The sequence below is a fragment of the Nansenia antarctica genome (genome assembly GCF_963989245.1).
Source record: "Nansenia antarctica genome assembly, chromosome: 5".
In the NCBI taxonomy this organism is placed as follows: domain Eukaryota; kingdom Metazoa; phylum Chordata; class Actinopteri; order Argentiniformes; family Microstomatidae; genus Nansenia; species Nansenia antarctica.
In genome coordinates this window covers 57,425,517-57,444,178 of record NC_137690.1, presented here as the reverse complement: position 1 = coordinate 57,444,178, position 18,662 = coordinate 57,425,517, and the positions used below count along the sequence as shown (strand labels likewise).

Here is an 18,662-nt window from a genome sequence, read left to right as displayed (position 1 = left end):
GTTTTGTGCACTCTGTTACTATGCAATTCCAAAAAAACAATTACTAATGTAGTATTGTATAGCATATTAATAAATACAACGTTGTTACTAGAGTAATCACTATGGTACTACATAGATACAGTATATGGGCAACCTAATCTAAAGTATGACCCTATGGAGTATGTGTTACTGTAAAGGCAGTATATGATGTTTGAGTACCACCCTCCCTCCCTCTGTCAGCTCTGAGGATGTTTGGGTGGACACTCAGGAGTCCACCCCATTCCTCTATCTCAGCACACAGCCTGAGACAGTAAGGTACCAGAGAGTCATCTCAGAGTTCACTGCCACCTGTTAAACCAGACTGTCCCCCCAGGGTCCGTACTCCCCACCACGGAGAGGGGTAAGAGAAAGATATGTGCTCCGCTGGAAAAATGACAGGAGAGGCAGACAGAGAAATGAAGAGGGAAGCGGAGAGACAGAGGAGAAGGGAGGCAGCACAGGCTGCCAAAAAAAGCCTGCAAGGTGCGGAGATGAAACAAATAGTAGATCACAGGCATGAGATGAATGGACAGAGAGAAAGAGATGGGGGAGAGACAAGAGTTCTCGGGGCAGTGGAGGGATATATCTAGATGTGGAGTTGGACGGGGGGGAGTGGTGGGAGAGAGCATTGGCTTGTCAGCCCACACTGTGGCTCATTGGCTGGTAATGCGCTATTGATTTCTGCTGGGGAGAAGGTTCCTTGGCATCCTGAGACAGATGCTGCTCAGATCCACTCATGTCTCTGCTACTTAGTGCCTGTGTGTGTGTGTGTGTGTGTGTGTGTGTGTGTGTGTGTGTGTGTGTGTGTGTGTGTGTTGGGTGGTTTGTACATGCAAGCATGTTAGATTGTAGATCAATTGTAGATTGTAGACACAAAAATATGGGCTGCAAACAAAATAGATTTTAGCATCCTCAAAGTACTCTGCCTTCTGATTTACACAGCTAGTAGTCTGTCCCACGAAGCTTGGTAAAGATTCAATGTTTTTTTGAATTGACTCCATGTCGCCTGTGAAGTTCCGACTATCACCTTGGGAATCCATTAGCTTCCAGCCTCAGTGCGAGACAGACTCTGGTTATTTGTTGGGAGGTTAGCTGATTCTGTGTGGCTCATTCATGACCAGCTGGTGTTGGTTAGTAGATTTCCCATCTGCAAGGCGTAAGTACTGTGTCACATTGTAAATGGCAAAATCTGCATTGCCTTTCGGCTTCAGTAAACCCGCGCACAAGCCCTAGAGTTCTAGCCAGCCTGGCAGATCTCAGAGTAGAGCACAGATACAAAGACAGACAAACAGCAAGATGAATCTGTACGTGCTCCCAATCGACCACTGCCCTTCGATATATCATCTGAGATGAAAGTAGCTCCGGGTTGCAGTATTACAAAATGAAACACCAAAACAACGAAAAACATAAACTGCCTAAATGAAATTCCGGGATGACCTTCTCCGAATGCCTCACATCGTCAGGAGAAAATAGAGTAGCATACTCATAGAAATCAAGACAGGTTTGACATACAAACATAATTAAAAGGTACCGGTATGCTGCTAGAATGATAAGCGCTATTTGCTAGGGAGAGAAAAAAAAGGACAACATTATTGATATAATGCTTTGATTAAAATGCATGGTGTTTTGCTTGGCATTTTCTCATGAAAAATGGTCTTGTCAGTGTGTAGAATAAGCTTGCCTGAGTTACACAAAACATTATTGATGGGAGCGGAGGTAGAACAACATAGACAAATGGTGGAGAGAACTATAAAGATTAAGACCCTTGCTATCTTTGTCTCTCGCACTTGCTCCCCTTTCCTCTCTTTTCCTGGTGTAAGTGTGATAAAAGGAGGCAGAGCTGCGACTCAGGGTCCCACCCTACACTCTGATATGAATTCAGAAAGCCAGGGCCATCCCCTAATCTCCTAATGTATGTTCCCTCGTCCTTGGCAGGGTCACTGAGGAAATAGATGGGGCCTTATCAGCTTTTATGGATTTATGGAGAATATTTCAGCACCGGATATTTTTATACCATCGTGTGTGTGTGTGTGTGTGTGTGTGTATGTGTGTGTGTTTGTGTGTATATGTGTGTGTGTGTGTGTATGTGTGTGTATGTGTGTGTGTGTGTGTGTGTGTGTGTGTGTATGTGTGTGTGTGTGTGTGTGTGTGTGTGTATGTGTGTGTGTGTGTGTGTATGTGTGTGTGTGTGTGTGTGTATGTGTATGTGTGTGTGTGTGTGTGTGTGTATGTGTGTGTGTGTGTGTGTGTGTGTGTGTGTGTGTATGTGTGTGTGTGTATGTGTATGTGTATGTGTATGTGTATGTGTATGTGTGTGTGTGTGTGTGTGTGTGTGTATGTGTGTGTGTGTGTGTGTGTGTGTGTATGTGTGTGTGTGTGTGTGTGTGTATGTGTGTGTGTGTGTGTGTGTGTGTGTGTATGTGTGTGTGTGTATGTGTGTGTGTGTATGTGTGTGTGTATGTGTGTGTGTGTATGTGTATGTGTATGTGTGTGTGTGTGTGTGTGTGTGTGTGTGTATGTGTGTGCCTTTCCTCAGTGATGCAGAGGGAAGGTTATCAGAAGCACTGCTGTAATTTCATAGAATTCTTATCAATGATGTCTTAATTAATGCATTAATCAAATTGACTTACTCAATCAAGCTGCAGTGAATGAATGTTTGGTTTGTTTAATACAAATTAATGCATGCCTTTACACTAACCTTGAGCAAAAGCCCTCACATCATTTCCCTCACCACAATGAAAAATCAAATTTTACCTTTCAGATCTTGATGAAAGTGAAGATGATGTTACCTCCCCTAGCCACCCCCTAGATGGCTTCAGTTTAGAGTCCGCTGATAAGACAAGCTGCCTTAGTCAGTGTAATGCTATGCACCAGAGATAAAACATATCTTAATTTGATTTCCAAATAGGCTTCAGGGTCTGTCAGAATTACTCAAACGTATTTTTTATCTACTTCTCTCTCTCCTTCCATGACTCCCCCCATTATTCAACAATTAGCAGATGTGCCTGATTTGCTCACTCTACCCTGTAGTGAAAGCTACGTATGTGACAGCAGTTGCAATGGTGGGTAATCCCCACTGCTACCTAGTTAGTGTAGAGTAGTGGGGATTACTCACCGAATCCATTACATTGCAATATTTCGGCTTGACTAGCGAGTGTGTCATTGATTAAAAGTTGACATTTATTTACATTTGGTCGGTTGCCGACTTGTTCCGACTTTCACCAGCTGCTGTCACGCGAGTAGTTATGGTTTTTAGTAGTCTATGGCATCAAGCTGTTGTGTCACACCCTCGCCGATGCGGCTATTCTCACTCAGGGGACAGGGACCTGCTCTCATACAGGAAGGAGGTCCAGTGGCTCAGAGCTGGGAAAAAGCAATTTAGCCCAGGACCCCTAGAGCTTCCACACATCAGAGAAGCCATGGAAGTGAGGGCCGAAGGGCCAAGTCAGTGCCTGTCCGGTGCAGGTGAGGAAGTGAAAAATCAATGTTTTCCGAGAATACTGTGAATTCCCTCTGGGTGAAGCTACTAGTTATCAGACGGTATTTCTGGCAGCTTGACATTCTGTCCGGGCCAGGGCTGGGGAAGAGAGACCTTAGGGATGTGTGTTGGACAGTGGAGGGACTCGAAAGTTTTGTGACATACATCTACAAGTTGTTTAAACAGTGAGCTGCTCCGAGTTCTGACCTGGCTGATGGATCGTTGTTTGATATAGGGAATATCCTCCGACCACATTCGATGTAAACTTTCCCGGATTTGACCTGCTCTGTTCCCCATCCCCTTTCCATGAGCAAACAAACAGACATGGCCAGGATCTCATACATTTCTAATAATCTGAATATTGAATGCTGTTGATACAAGTTAAACTGAGAAGGAGTGTGTGCTGGCCGAAGGACGGCATTTGATATTGTATTTATTACCTGTGAGAAGTCTTGCTACAGTGTAGTCTGCTCTCATCCACTCATAACTTAAAACCCCTGCTCAATCCAATCTCAATCGTTCCATCATATTTGATTAAATGTCTGTGTGATTAATTAATTAATTATATTATTGACTTCAATAATCGTCTATCAAACAACAGAGATACTTTTTGTACTTGGTCAACCACCAGCTAGCTAGCTGCTTAAACACGTTTGCAGTAAGTTATTATTAGAAAAAGTATAATAATAAATTACAGAGTAGCGTATGTAATCATAGCGCTTTTCGGGAAGATAACACCGAATATGGCTCGCAGCAATTCTCAATAAAACGTGTTGAAGGGTTGTTTGACTCACTTGCAATATAACCAGGTGAAGGGGGTTCAAAGGATTACATCTAACTCTGGGTGCTAACGTTAAAAAACAGGCTAGCCATGCCAAACGTTGGAGCTCTATAGCTGTGTGATATGTCATACATCACAGCATATGGGAAATCGTTTAGGAGGAGCTTCGAAAATAAAATGTATCGGCCGACATACACATACTTTGACCTAAATGGCAATTTTCCGACTTGAATCATTGTGCAATAACATTGTGCAGCACCAGGGTGTCAACTGACTGAAATGACTAATGTAGGCCTTTACGCTCGCTGGGATGGTGCCAGAGCCAGCACGGTGACTATGACGCATTCTGTACTGGATCTCCTGATATAGGGAACGCTAGGGCCCAAGATAAGGTGCTGTAGTATCTAAATCACTTTACCTGCCAATGAGGAGGAGAGGGCGGAGGGGAGCACTTATGGGAAGGTCAGTGAGTTTTGGACCTGAGCCCACCACTCTGTCAGGTGCGTGTGCGTGCATGTGTGCATGCAAACATCCGTGCGTGCTTGTGTGTGGGACAGTATGCCAGTATGTGTCTCATCTTTCTGCTTGAAGTATTCCCCTGGTTGCCATTATGGACTAATAACTGTGTCAATGTGATAAATGGCAGAGAACTGACAGGACAGGAGTCCCCCATTGAACTACATTACCCACCATTCCTCTCTCTTTGAGGTGTGGACAGCTGTGAAAGCTGCTGTCCAATGTGAATCTCCCTCTTTGTTTGCTGCTCCTGATTTGACACTGTTCATATTGCTATGTGAGCCCTGGTTTGCTGTGGAGGCCCTTTCTGCTCTGTGAACCCCTTTCTTTTGGGGCAGTCCCAGTCATATTTTTCATTTTATTTGACAGATACAGTGAATATTTAGACAGGAAGGATGGGTGAGAGAGAGAGAGGAGGGATGACATGCAGGATATGTCCCCGGCCGGAATCAAACCGGGGACCCTGCGGTTACATGGTCAGCGCTTAACCCGCTACGCCACCTAAGCGCCCCTGTGAACCCCTTTCTAAATGAAAGTCTTCCTCTCAGGTCTAATGCCACAGCTTTGAACAAGGGGGATGTGAGAGCATGCAGCAGACTCACATAAATGTACACACACCCTTAGAGGGCCTGGCAGAAGCAGAGTCAGTCAGCTCAGAGCAGCCGCACCTGTGTTGGACAGTACAGACCTACTGGAAAAAGATCAAAGACCTCTGTGGATGGCGGATTAATCTTTTTTTTTTTTTTGCAACCTCACCCTGCCATATGTTTGTACTCTCAGCGTACACTCACCAAGCACTTACAAGACTCTTTCAGTGGTGCAGAATGTATGTGTGCCAAAAACTCAAAATTATCAACCCTGTAAAATATGAACATATGATAATTTTATACTTTTGAAACTTTGAAACTTTGTGTAACTCAACTTAAAACTGGAACTTAGCAACTTACAGGAAGTTAATGGTGGCCATGAGGCACACATTGCCAGTTTTAGATTAAGTCATTTGTTTTATAATGAATTATGCAACACGGCGAAACAGCACTTCCAAATGAAATGGCAATCCTACCCTCTGACCATCTTGTATCTTTATTCATCTATCCATCCTACTATCTCACTTTCTTATATAGTATTTATCACCCAAAATGTCTTTAAACTTTTTCCCCAACCAAAATAAGAGTTTAGAAGCCCACATAGTTTCTTCTGGAACTTATTTTTCTAGTTTGGATCTCTTGTTCAAGACAGTAGTTTTCTTTTGTAAACGATATTTGAAACAGGCATATAAACGGCATCTGATGGAAGGACACACCTGCAACCACTGATCTAACCCACATAGGCCTATACCATCTTACTCACTCCCTTGAGTCCTCTCCTGTGTAGTGCTGGGTAGTTCTTAAGTCCTCTCCTGTGTAGTGCTGGGTAGTTCTTAAGTCCTGTCCTGTGTAGTGCTGGGTAGTTCTTTATGTTTTCCTGTTATCTTCCTTCTGTGATTGTTCCCACTTTTTGTATGTTTATGTGATTTTGTCTTTTTGTGCTGCAGAACAGGAACGTGCTGTAAAGCACTTTTAACTGAGTCAGGCCAGTCTAAAAGTAACATGACAACCTCTGTAATGTTACTTAGATTTGTTTTCTGTATAATAAGAAATAAACAAATAAAGAATTGATCACATACAGACATTTTACCAGGTGTTTTAAGACATTGTTGCCTATATGCAATGCTGGGTGTTAAAGGGTTAATGTAACAGTAATTGTGTCGCTAACCCTTTCATGTCCATTCTCTCCCCAAGGGTCTTTCATGATGGTGAACTCCTCCCAGCATGCAGTGGGGCAGCGGGCACACCTGCTACTACGCTCGCTGAGTGAGAACGACACACACTGCATTCAGTTCAGCTACTTCCTGTACAGCCGTGACGGCCACAGTCCCGGGGACCTGCAGGTGTACATACGGGTGAACGGCGGTCCAAGGGGGAGCGCCGTATGGAACATCTCCGGATCCCATGGACGCCAGTGGCACCAAGTGGAGCTAGCGGTTAGCACCTTCTGGCCCAGTGAATACCAGGTCAGATTACATGGATTGGTACACTTTGCAGAACGGTTTTATAAAGGACTGTTTGCATTTATATAGCATTAATAACAGTGCATACACACATACATATACAATGTAACTAATGTATACATGAAATTATACCTTTTACCTTAATGTCTTGTAAAAAAAATAAAAAAAGGGTTCTTTATTTTATTTTATTTTTACTTCAAGAGGTTATAACAATGCATAACCATGTCATAGTGACTCCATAGGTGTTCTGTAGTAGTACCATAGGTGTATATACAGTACCAGTCAAACGTTTGGACACACCTTCTCATTCAATGGTTTTTCTTTGTTTATATATTATTTTCTACATTGTAGATTAATACTGAAGACATCTATGAAAAAACACACAAAAAAGTGTTAAACAAACCAGAATATGTTTTATATTTTATATTTTTGTGGTTTCCTCCCTCGTATTCTAGAGAAGAGAATGCTGGGCGGTGTTCACAGCTTCCTTTCCCACACACACACACACACACACACACACCAAGCTGAACGAGTGCCAAGAGTATGCAAAGCTGTCATCAACGTTTGCAGGAAAAGTGCTATACAAAAAATAAGTTATTATTATTATTATTATTATTTTTTATTATTATTTATTATCAAAGCTAAAGGTGGTTACTTTGAAGAATCTAAAATATAAAACATATTCTGGTTTGTTTAACACTTTTTTGTTTACTACATCATTCCATATGTGTTCTTTCATAGTTTTGATTTCTTCAGTATTCATCTATAATGTAGAAAGAAAAATAAAGAAAACCATTGAATGAGAAGGTGTGTCCAAACCTTTGACTGGTACTGTACATAGTGCTGTATTTGTTATGAATGCGGTCTGGTTCAGGGTAGCATAGCATGTAATCATTACCTCTGTGTGTCTGTTTGGTGGATGGTTTGTTATTATCTCTTTTGTGTTCCTTGTAGCTTTTTGAAAGGTGGATGCATCCCTACCTCACCTCATTAAAGCCGTTGATTTATCCCCTAGCATTCTCCCTCAACTGCTCCCTCCCCCCACAAAACAAGCTTAATGAGAAGCCGATGTTGTAAGGGATTGTGGGAGTGTGGGTCTGCTGAGCAGTCAATTGACCTCAATTCCATGTGACCCTCAGAAACGCAGTGCTTACTTCCATAACCTTGGACCGCTCTGCGCCCATCTCAATAAATCAAGAGGCAGTTAATGAGATTAGAGGGCTGTGTGGATCAATGTGGACAGCCTCCGCTTTACTATCCTCAGTTCTCCTGTCCAGGCCTGCCCGGCACCTTGCGAACAACCAGCCTGATATAGAGTAACGATTTCTGCCCCTTCTGCAACCACGTTGAAAGTTTAGCCGGCATCACCTCTCACAGTTTTCATACGCTGAAGAAAGGAGAGGAGAGGAGGAAGAAGGGAGAGGATAGGGGAGGGGGGGGGGGGGCTGTGTGAACACCCGGGGAGAAAGGCGATATGGGAAGCAGAGGCTCTCAATCAGACAATGCCTTCGTTGGGGTCTGGTTGGTGCAGAAGAAGTGCGATAGCTGAACAGAAAATGCATTAGCAATAGTAATTTACTACCTTGATGATATATGCTGAAGCTGCCTGGCTGTTATATAAGTGAAAATGAAGACGTGCGGGTGCCTCCTCTTTAAGTCTCCCTGCCGGGCACGCAGACGTGGGACAGATTGCTTTGTTTGTCCCATAAAAGTGAAGGATATACAGCAGGTAATGAGGCAGGTGAAGCTTAGCAGATGAGTGTGGAGAGGAGACAGAGATGGAGGGGGGTTTAAATCCAGCCCTGCAGCCACAGTGTCTCTCTGGACTGTGAAGGGGGATAGAACTGAACCCCCAGGCGGGGCTCACCGCCTCTCTTCCTTTCCCCTGCTCTCTCTCGCTCTCTCTCGCTCTCTCTCTCTCTCTCTCTCTCTCTCTCTCTCTCTCTCACTCTCTCACTCCCTCAGACACCTTTTGTGAAGCAGGCTGTGTTGTCTCTGCCTGTTCTTGTTCCTGGCTTCTCCTCCAGGTCCCATAGGGGCGATCTGTTGGCTGTGGGACTAGTGGACAACGATCCTTATCTAAGGGATTGGATGAGTGAGGCCTGTGGGGCCTGCGCTAGGCTTTGAGCCATAACAGAGAGAGTGAGGGAGGGAGGGAGGGTGAGAGAGAGAGAGAGAGAGAGAGAGAGAGAGAGAGAGAGAGAGAGAGAGAGAGAGAGAGAGAGAGAGAGAGAGAGAGAGAGAGAGAGAGAGAGAGAGAGAGAGAGAGAGAGAGAGAGAGAGAGAGAGAGAGAGAGAGAGAGAGAGAGAGAGAGGGGCAAGTTGAGATGGAGATCTGGCCCCCACAGCCCCTGCGGGTGTGACAGACTGGGTAATAGATAGGGACGTATATGTACACACTGCTGGAGACTGATCTGAGGTCTATTGTGTCCATCCTACCACAGACGTAAGGAGACAGGAGACAGACAGGAGCTATATTGCAGTTTGTGCTAACATTAAACTGATTAGCCTGAATGTTGATGAGATGTTATTCATTCTACCGTTGCATCTGCGACAGGTAAAGTGTGTCAGCCTTCTGATCTTAACACTAGAATCCCTCCATCCCATCTCCACCCCTCCTAAATTTCGTTGTTTGGTACCTGTACTGTAGCAATGACAATAAAGTCCATTCATTCCATTCATTCATAGAACAGCCATGATATATATATATATATATATATATATATATATATATATATATATATATATATACGTATACCGTATATATCTTTGCACTCAATCAAATTTCAGGACCCTCCTTTTATGACTTTTCCTAGATATGTGCACCACCCAGTATCCTTACATTTTCAAAATCACATCAGGATAAGCTAGTAAGCCGTTTTTCTGTGTAAGAAGCAGGCTAATTTACAAGCGGCCAACTAGTGGTCGTTGTGTGTAAATAGCAGATGTACATTGTAAAGAGGGGGTCATTTCTAGTGGGGGGTTGTTCTAGTGTTAAAGAGGATAAGGCGAATGAGTCCAAATCCTACCTGCGACCAAAGTAACGAGATGGACCACTTAAGAGGGCTAAAACAGTGAGACTAGTCCCAGCTTCTCCTCAGACTAAAGTAAAGTGGCGGCGCTAGTGTGTGCACCGTCTCTGCTTTAAGCTCTGAATATTCATTGGCTCCGGTTCCAATCTGGCCTCAGCAGGCTCTGGAACAGCTTGGGTTTTAGGGGAAATAGAGGACAGGGACATGGATCTGAGCCAGATGTGTGAAGGCAGTTTTACTTTTCTGTTTCTACATACTGTACTGTACATTGCCCCCTTTGTTTTGTTTCTAAATCACTTCATCTAAATCCGAACGTTTTTTTTTCTCTCTCTGCCTCTCTCTCTCTCTCTCTGTCACACCCACACACACACACACACACACACACATACATACACACGTGCGTACGCACACACACAGCCGTGTCTTACTCTATTCACTACTGCAAATAAGGTGTCATTGTGCATACATAGCACTCATGCTGTATTATGTTGACTGTCTGCCCTTGTTTATTTTTCCTATTAAATGAATTCGGCAAACCGAATCACAGTCATATATATTCAGTGTTTTACTGCCACAATGTCAATACCAATCAATACTGTTACCCTCATTCCACTTTATTGTCCAAACAGAACAAATCAATTAACAGAACATTGTGGCAATTTTTGTCCAACATGTTTTTCAAAGTCCCGAAATTAATTCTACTGTCTGTCTAGATCAATGGTGTCCACGTACAAATTAAAAGCTTTATCATTAGCACACACACATAGATAGCTCACTCTGTGCAATAATGAAAACCAGGAGCCATAATTATTAATTACTGTACAAAACCCCCCCCGTTTATTACAATCTCTTTCACCACCAGCCACTGTTGATTTTATGTATTCCCTTTGAGGTAACATGGTGGGGATGTAGCATGGATTTTGCATTGAACTTTATGAGTCAAACGAGTGATGTTGCAGGAAGCTCATGTTAATGCATGAGCGCATAACCAAACCACCATGAGTTGCTGCTTACGTATTTTTTTCTCTCCACCTAGCCTTCAGTAGCAAACACCTCCTGATGTCTGAAGGCGGTGTATATATCTGATCTAGATTTTGGTTTGGTGTTTTTTTCTTCTCCTCTCTAGCTTCTCCTTGATGATGAAACAGCTTCATAGCCTGGGAGACAGCACCACTCCACCAGTTCCAATAAGCCAGGCCTTGATTCCTACACCGCTGTTGTGTCTTAAAGTGTTACAGCTTTTCATTCCCTTTGTTGCTCATCTGGATGCTACATGAGGAAGCGTGTAGAGAGCGTAGGAATACTGACATCACCTTGAACTGCAGATTTTTTTTCATTCGAAAAATCCACCGTAGCTACTTTGTGTGCAGCTATAGATTCTCCTCTGTTGTTGGTGTGGGTATTGGAGGTGACAGGGAACTTTGCTATCAAATATTAAAGATGCTATCGGGCCCACTGTGACTGTCAATATCAATGTAACTTGGCTTCCCTCACAGCCTCTTTCTCTCTCTCTCTTTCTTTCTTTCTTTCTTTCTTTCTTTCTTTCTTTCCTTCTCTCTTGCTGTCTCTCCCTCTTTCACCCACTGTCTGTCTTTCTCAGCATGACTACCAATCCGTCTTCTTTTCCATATTTCCTTCACTCTTCTCTCAAACACATCACAACCTTTTCTTCTATTGTGTCCTGTACAATAGGAAAGGTCACTTTTGACTTGTTGTCAACAACCCAGTGATATATTATGTCTATCATTCAAATTAATATATTGCAAGGCCACACAGTTTATTCTGGAACTTATTTTTTTAGTTGATGTTATGCCTGCCTCTCCCCCTCTCCCCCGCCCCCCTCTCTCTCTCTCTTCTCCGAGTGAGGGCAGATGTGAAGGGCTTTAATGAGGGAGGGTCAAGGCGCAGTGCTGAGTGAATCGATGATGGGAAAGTGCGTCACTGCTTGATGAATTTAAAAGTTAATCGGCCGGACGTCTCTAATGGCTCCACATAAGAAAATGAAAAATAAAAATAAATTAGTGGAGAGAAAAAAGCCTCAGCCTGTGTTCCATCTGCAGAGGCCTTGTGCACTATCGATTGTGCTTAGTCACTTAGAGACTGATGTATTGTCAACACTGAACCGTAACGCTCGCTTGAACGCATGATAGTGGAATCTGACTTTGTTCAATCACAGCTTTTCAATCACTGATTGTGTTACAGTAGTCGAAGCACGTCTTGTAGCCTATACACGCCTCTCTGTGGGGCCGTAAATATAGTAAAACCCTGTGGAAAAAGTCTAGTGTTTGTTGTGCTGCAGTAAAAGTAAAGTGTTGCTCATAAATGTTATGGGTTTATTCCCACTGTAATGACTGATCAAAGATGTGATTCACTTCGGGTTCTCTGTAGGAGGGATCTCGATTCACTTCCATTCTCTGTAGGAGGGATCTCCATTTACTTTGGCTCTCCACACGAGGTACACTCATTTTGATGACTAAGTGGAGATTTGGGCAGTGTTCAAAGACTCCTGTGGGTTTGGTATAAAGTATGCGGGATCGGGTGGTCAATTGGAAAAAGGAAAGAGAGAAATGGAGACGGTGTGCCAACAAGAGTACAACAAATCAACAAGTCTAGCTAAATAATCAGTGTTTGAGGACGGAGGTTTTGAGTGATTGGCTTCAGATAGGCCTCTGAGGGTGACGGCTCTGTGCAGTTCAAAGGGGAGCTGTACGACAAGGACTTTTCTCTCTTTCTCTCCTCCCCCCCCCCCCACTCTCTCTGTTATACAACGTAACATCTCCTCTCATCTCTCCATTGTCTCCACAGGTCGTGTTCGAAGCGTCCGTCTCAGCAGAGCGCCGGGGTTACATCGCCCTGGACGACATCCTGCTGCTAAACTACCCCTGCTGTAAGTACCCACCACCACACCATCAGAGCCACCGACCTTTACAGAGAGATGGGAGAGTGGGCGCCCTGGCGGAAGCATAGGCGGAAGCATAGGCAGAACCCCTGCACAGTGCGGAGGGGACGCAATCTCCTTTCAATGCCATTGGCCGGGGGGGAAGGCTCTTGCCTGGCAAGTTGGCATCTGTCTGTACGTCCCCTAGCATCCCTTGGAGCGCGATGGCGCAGCAGTGTTCCCTTTGTCCCGGTTGAGCGGGTGACCTTTCCTCCTGACGGCTCTGTACTCTGCTTTCTCAGAGCTAATGTGCTGTTCCAGGAAAAAAAGACACTGCAGCCAATGGCCACTCACCATGTGTTGGTTTTTCTTGCTCTCCATCCAGGCGTGAGGCGAGACACATTATGCGCCTCCATAATGTCACATCACGGTGACACTGGGAGAGATTTCACCATTATACCCCCCCTCCCTCAGTGTAGCCCATCTCCCCCTCTCTATCTGACCTTCTCTCTCGAACAGCCTCACCTGCAGTCTCTAAGCCTATTACCTCCACTGGAGACCGGGCTCATAGAAAGACAGAAAGCCCCCCAGCTCATTTTGCTCTGATGGCAGTCGGTAGAACTGAGGCCTGTCATGGCTAGCACTGACCCGCGTAGACCTCAATGAGCACAAGCAGCAGAGCCGAAATGGAGAATAGCGGTTGGTCCTGTCTCTTAACCAAAATGGCCCCTGTAGTCGCTCTCTCCCTCAAAGGATAATCCTATTTGAAGAGCGAAACGGCTGAAAAATATTAAGTTAGTGAATGGTAATGGGGGGCGTTTATTAGCTCATGAAATTCCGGGAGCTTTTTACAGCCTTTTAAAACCAGCCAGACCCTCATTAATCATTTAGTCCTCCGAGGAAAACCTAACCCTCATAAACCTCTCTAAAACAAACCAGGCCTAGTTTTAGATAAGCTCCTCTCTTTTTTAACTTTTTGCCACTACGCCTCTGTCACCTGAACTTCGGAGTAACCGTGTGCGTCTCCATGGCAATTCGGGACCCTGCTGGGCTGTGCGGTTTTCGGGGCCCCCTGCGTGTGACTGGGGCTCCTCTTGGCCCCGATGCAGATGGCAATGCTCAGGCCCCCGCCGTCCCCATTAAATAATCAGCACTCTCATTAGGAGATGCTGCGCTTGCCAGGGGCCTTCGTGCAACATCTTTCTATCTCTCTCACACACACACACACACACACACACACACACACACACACACACACACACATACATACATACACAGATGCATGAACACACAGACGCATGAACACACACAGATACACACGCACACACAAACACACACACACACACACACACACACACACACACACACACACACACACACACACACACTCATGCTCATGCTGCCACATACGGGCCAGGCTGGCACGAGTCACCCACAGGCAGTAATACAGTAACTGTTTGGCCTGCAGTGCAGTCTCTGTTATATTCACATTCCAGCACGCTTGACATTTTCTGTTCTCTCTGGAGTCACCATCTTTATTCCAAACATGTGTTGCAGTCAAATGCAGTCTTTGTCAAATCAAAAAGTTCCTTCGGATATATATTGTGACTTCTCTGAATAAGACGTCACTAACCATATGGGGGAAATGTTTCTGTATGAAACAGCGTTCGCTGTACTCCTTTGTCTGTGATTTAGTGTTTTGATGTGTGCTCATGAAACAATATGGATTATGCATTAGTTATTTATTATTAATTATTCAACATTAGTCCCAGGCTGGAATGGTGTTGCAGGTAAAACAGCCACCTGTAGAAATCAATTAAGGAAGCAGCTTTCTCTCAGTCCGCTCTGTGAAGAAAAGGAAGAGAAAGAATATGGACAGAGAAGAAGAGAAATGAGACAGGAGGGCAGAAAGGCCGTCTTTATCATCCCATCCTCATGCCACATGTCCGTTTCCATGGAGACTCCTCATATGAGTGTCAGTTGTATGGAGGGAGACAGGACAGATATGTGTGTCCGTTCCTCTGTGGGGGTGAAAGTGAAACCAATCAGTCAAATACTGTCAATCGAACGGCTGTTCAGATCCCTTAGATCACCCTTCCCAGGATGCACTGCTCTGTTCTCGTAAAAACAAAACAAAACAAAAAGCTATACAATAGGGAGAGATTGGAGGAGCAAGAGTCTATGAAAAAATGGGAGACGCACACAGACTTTATGGGTGGAAAATACTAGGATTGGTTTGAACATGATTTACTATTATTAGCACAATGGGCTTATTGATTTGAGGTTATTTATGAAACTTAATGTGTAATGTCTCAGGTTTTATAATACGTTCGCCGCACAGAATGGAACATGTTAGCTCGCCAAACTGTTAAGGAGAGTGACTGCTATGCCAAGTGCAGTCTGACGAGATCCCTCGCCCTCATAAATAATGACTGGTAATCATGAATTAAAACACAATTAAAGTATCTTCCCACTTACCTTCACCTTGTCCGGCTAATTATATTAGTATGTGTTATGAAATATGAAACTGATCACCGGAAAAACCTCTCAGCACATGGATGGGTTGGCCAAGCCATAGATTTATAGGCAAATTAGTATGTATCCCAGAGTGCCCCTGTGATAGACCTTTTAAAGCCAAGTCAGTGTTTTACAATCAGTGGTCACTGTAATTTACTACTGTAGCCTATCCTGATTTGGCAGCAAATTAGCTTTTGCAATGAGCTCATATATTGTATTAGCTGTGCAGGCTTAGGACTACTTTATTGTTATATGATACCATCACGTTCAATAAATAAAAGCTATTCGACAGTTGGTTGTGCTTATTTCAAAATAATGTACCCATTTATTCCAATCACCATGGCAATTTAAATTCTGCTCACCAAAGTGAAATGTGACATTAATTCAGGTAATCATTAACACGAATGCATTATTGGACGGACAAAAACTTTTTTCTCAATTTGACTCCATCAACAGCTGAGACAGAACCTGCTTTTTGATGGAGCCTTGTACATGTTGGCTGTCATCAAGTCACACAGTGGAACCAGGACCAGCCATTATTGCATTTGGTTTCTCAATGTGTTGTGTGGGGTTGCTATTTGATCATCAGTGTTCTAATGTGCTGTGAGCCCACTAATTGCTAGTTTCGCTTTGATCTCCTTGGATATAAGGGGGCCCTTAATGGACCCATATTTTTTTCTCTCTTCTATTTCCTGTGTTTAAATAGTCCAAACGAATTGTTTACATGGACCCATATATTTTCTCTTTTCTATTTTACTCAACATTACCCAACATAACACTACATCACAGGGATTAAAGTTCTCCGTCGCTACGACGGATTTCCGTCAATTTTTTCCAAGTCGCGACGGATTTCCGTCAATTGGCTACATATGTCCAGTGTACTAGAACCACTCTACTACGGAGTGTTTGTCCGTGAATAACACCGGCTATGCCCCGGGGTAGAAACACAAGACTATGGCTGGATAAGGTCTACAGGTCTCCACGGTCATTTTAAGCCGTCAACCAGCCCGCTACGACCACGGGAAGTCATGTTAAAAGTGAAGTTACTTCTGTTAAACTGGCGCTAAGCTAACATCGCTAGTCGCTAACTCCCTCCTGGCCTTAAAGAGACAAGCGCCCTTTTCTCATCTCAATCTCAAAGAGCTTCATTAGCTCACCACATCTACACATTTGGTCCCACACACTCCAGATTTGAACCCAAGGTTCTACCCAGGGTTAGTTACCCCTGGTAGAAAGCCCTTTGCTCTCAGACCTTCAGAACCCATTGAAAGTAGTGGAGGTACTCCAGAAGTCCAAATGCATCTCTAACCCTAGGAAACCCTAGGAAGCCCTAACCCTAATGGCATGAAAATGCAACATGTTGTACTCCCTGTACCCCTGTACGTGTGAGAACATGTCTTTTTACACTAGGCACTTCACATCAAGCATTAGAGCTCCCTACAGGTTCCCGCTAGCTCGCGTGCAAGGCCTCCCAGGAATGGCCTAGGACTCTGAAAGTTGATTTGGTACAATGTAGGGATACAATCAAGGAGTGTGTAGAGTTTGGTGACTGTGACTCTTTCCATGCCCGTTCCCTGGGCCCAAACGTACGCCAGCAGCAGCCACCCACTTTAATGAAGGCTTTTCCGGCCTAGTGGTTAAAGGAAGGTTAAAGGACTTTAGCTCAGCAACCACAAGTGCCACAGACACGGTTCAGATATTTTACGAATCGGCTCGGCCCCACCGACAGGCCACACCCACTTTCATACAAGCCACTCCCCCTAATTGTCTAAGCCACACCCATTATCTGATTATTTGTATGTCAGAGTCAACCCTTGCAATAAGTATCAATTTTATTTCATGAATTGAAAACAGCATTGATATCACATAAATCAGAATCAGAAGACTTTTATTGCCATGACATGTAAACATGTTAGGAATTTGGTTTGGAACAATGGAGCACGGTTTACAGCAGGACAGGTGCAAGACAGGACAAGACAGTGCAAACCAACATCAAAGTGCAAGAGTCATAATTAATATAAATATAAAGTGCAGAGATCAAGTGTTCAAGTGTTCATATCCAGACAGTCCAGTGGGGGTGGAGGGAGGGTAGATAGATAGATAGGGGGTCAGGTCAGGGGGGGGGGGGGGCAGCGGCATTTAGGAGCCGGATGGCTGTGGGGAAAAAGCTGTTTGTATGTCGGGCCTTCACAGTTTTTAGGGACCGCACCCTCCTGCCTGAGGGGAGCGGGGCGAAGAGACCGTGTCCTGGGTGTGCGGGGTCAGCCATGATCTTCCTGGCCCTCCCCAAAGCCCTACTTTTAAACAGGGCCTCAAGGGGGGGCAAAGGGCAGCCAATCACCCTCTCCGCCGAGCGTATCACATAAAAGCAAACTGGCAATAGAAAAGCTGTTCAGAAGAATCTTCTTCCCTTAAAACGCTAACGTTATAAAATACAAACATATAGTGGAGGTTAAAATGAGAATATGACTTGGCTTGAACAAATTTTCAGTCAGGAGATTTTTTTTTGCTTTAATCCCTGACATCAGCAGCTGAGGCAGAACCAGCGGTTTGATGGAGCCTTGTACAGGTTGGCTGCCGTCAAATCACCCAGTGAAACCAGCTCCAATTATGGAGAGGCATTTAGGAGGAGTACAATTCAGCTCATTCTGTGTTACACAAAGCTCACAGGCCACAATGCTCGGCTTCTGAAACAGCAGGGGGTCCATGGCCTTTCTATCAGTACAAAGACATTTTACAGCTTTCTGAAGATTTCAGCATTCATTTGTTTAAGCCACTTATGTCGAGTACAGTCAGGATGATCTTCAAAGAAACCCAAAGCTGATTGTACGTGTGCATTTGCACCAAGGCTGTGCCTATGTATTGAGAAGCTATTTTCAAAGACGACTATGCAGCATGTGTGTGTAGAGGTGAGCACAATCACAAATAGAAAACCAGGCAAGAATCACCCCCCCCCCAAAAATGCTACACTCAAAATCCAGATGGATAATATGTACGAGCCACCTAATATTTTTGTTCACATCATATGGTTTGGATTGTGTGTATGCCATTTAATATGGCTTAATATGTTGTACCATGGTAAAGTTAATATTTTATTGGATATTCGGCTCAAACATTTGGCTCTTCAAATGTCAATAGCTTTTTAATGGTGCATTCAATTGAATGCACCATAAAAGAGAGAGAGAGATCTAAAACCAACCTCTTTCAGACCAGAGACACACTACTGTAGCATTTACTTTTCTCAAAAAAGGCTTCCTTGAATTGATATACATGTTTAAGCGCTTAAACTGCTGATATAATAATAATAATACTAATACTACTACTACTAATAATAATAATAATAATAATAATAATAATAATAATTATTATTATTATTATTATTATAATTATAT

General features: G+C 43.9%; 1 protein-coding gene across 1 annotated transcript in view; it reads left to right on the top strand.

Moving 5' to 3' along the window:
- Nucleotides 1-18,662, top strand: part of LOC308157517 (receptor-type tyrosine-protein phosphatase U-like) — a gene marked incomplete at both ends in the record, with an annotated part of 138,676 nt that overhangs the window by 57,227 nt on the left and 62,787 nt on the right. Inside the window, 2 exon segments of the mRNA XM_080531078.1 lie at nt 6,575-6,846; nt 12,681-12,762. Coding sequence (XP_080387204.1) covers nt 6,575-6,846; nt 12,681-12,762 — 354 coding nt within the window.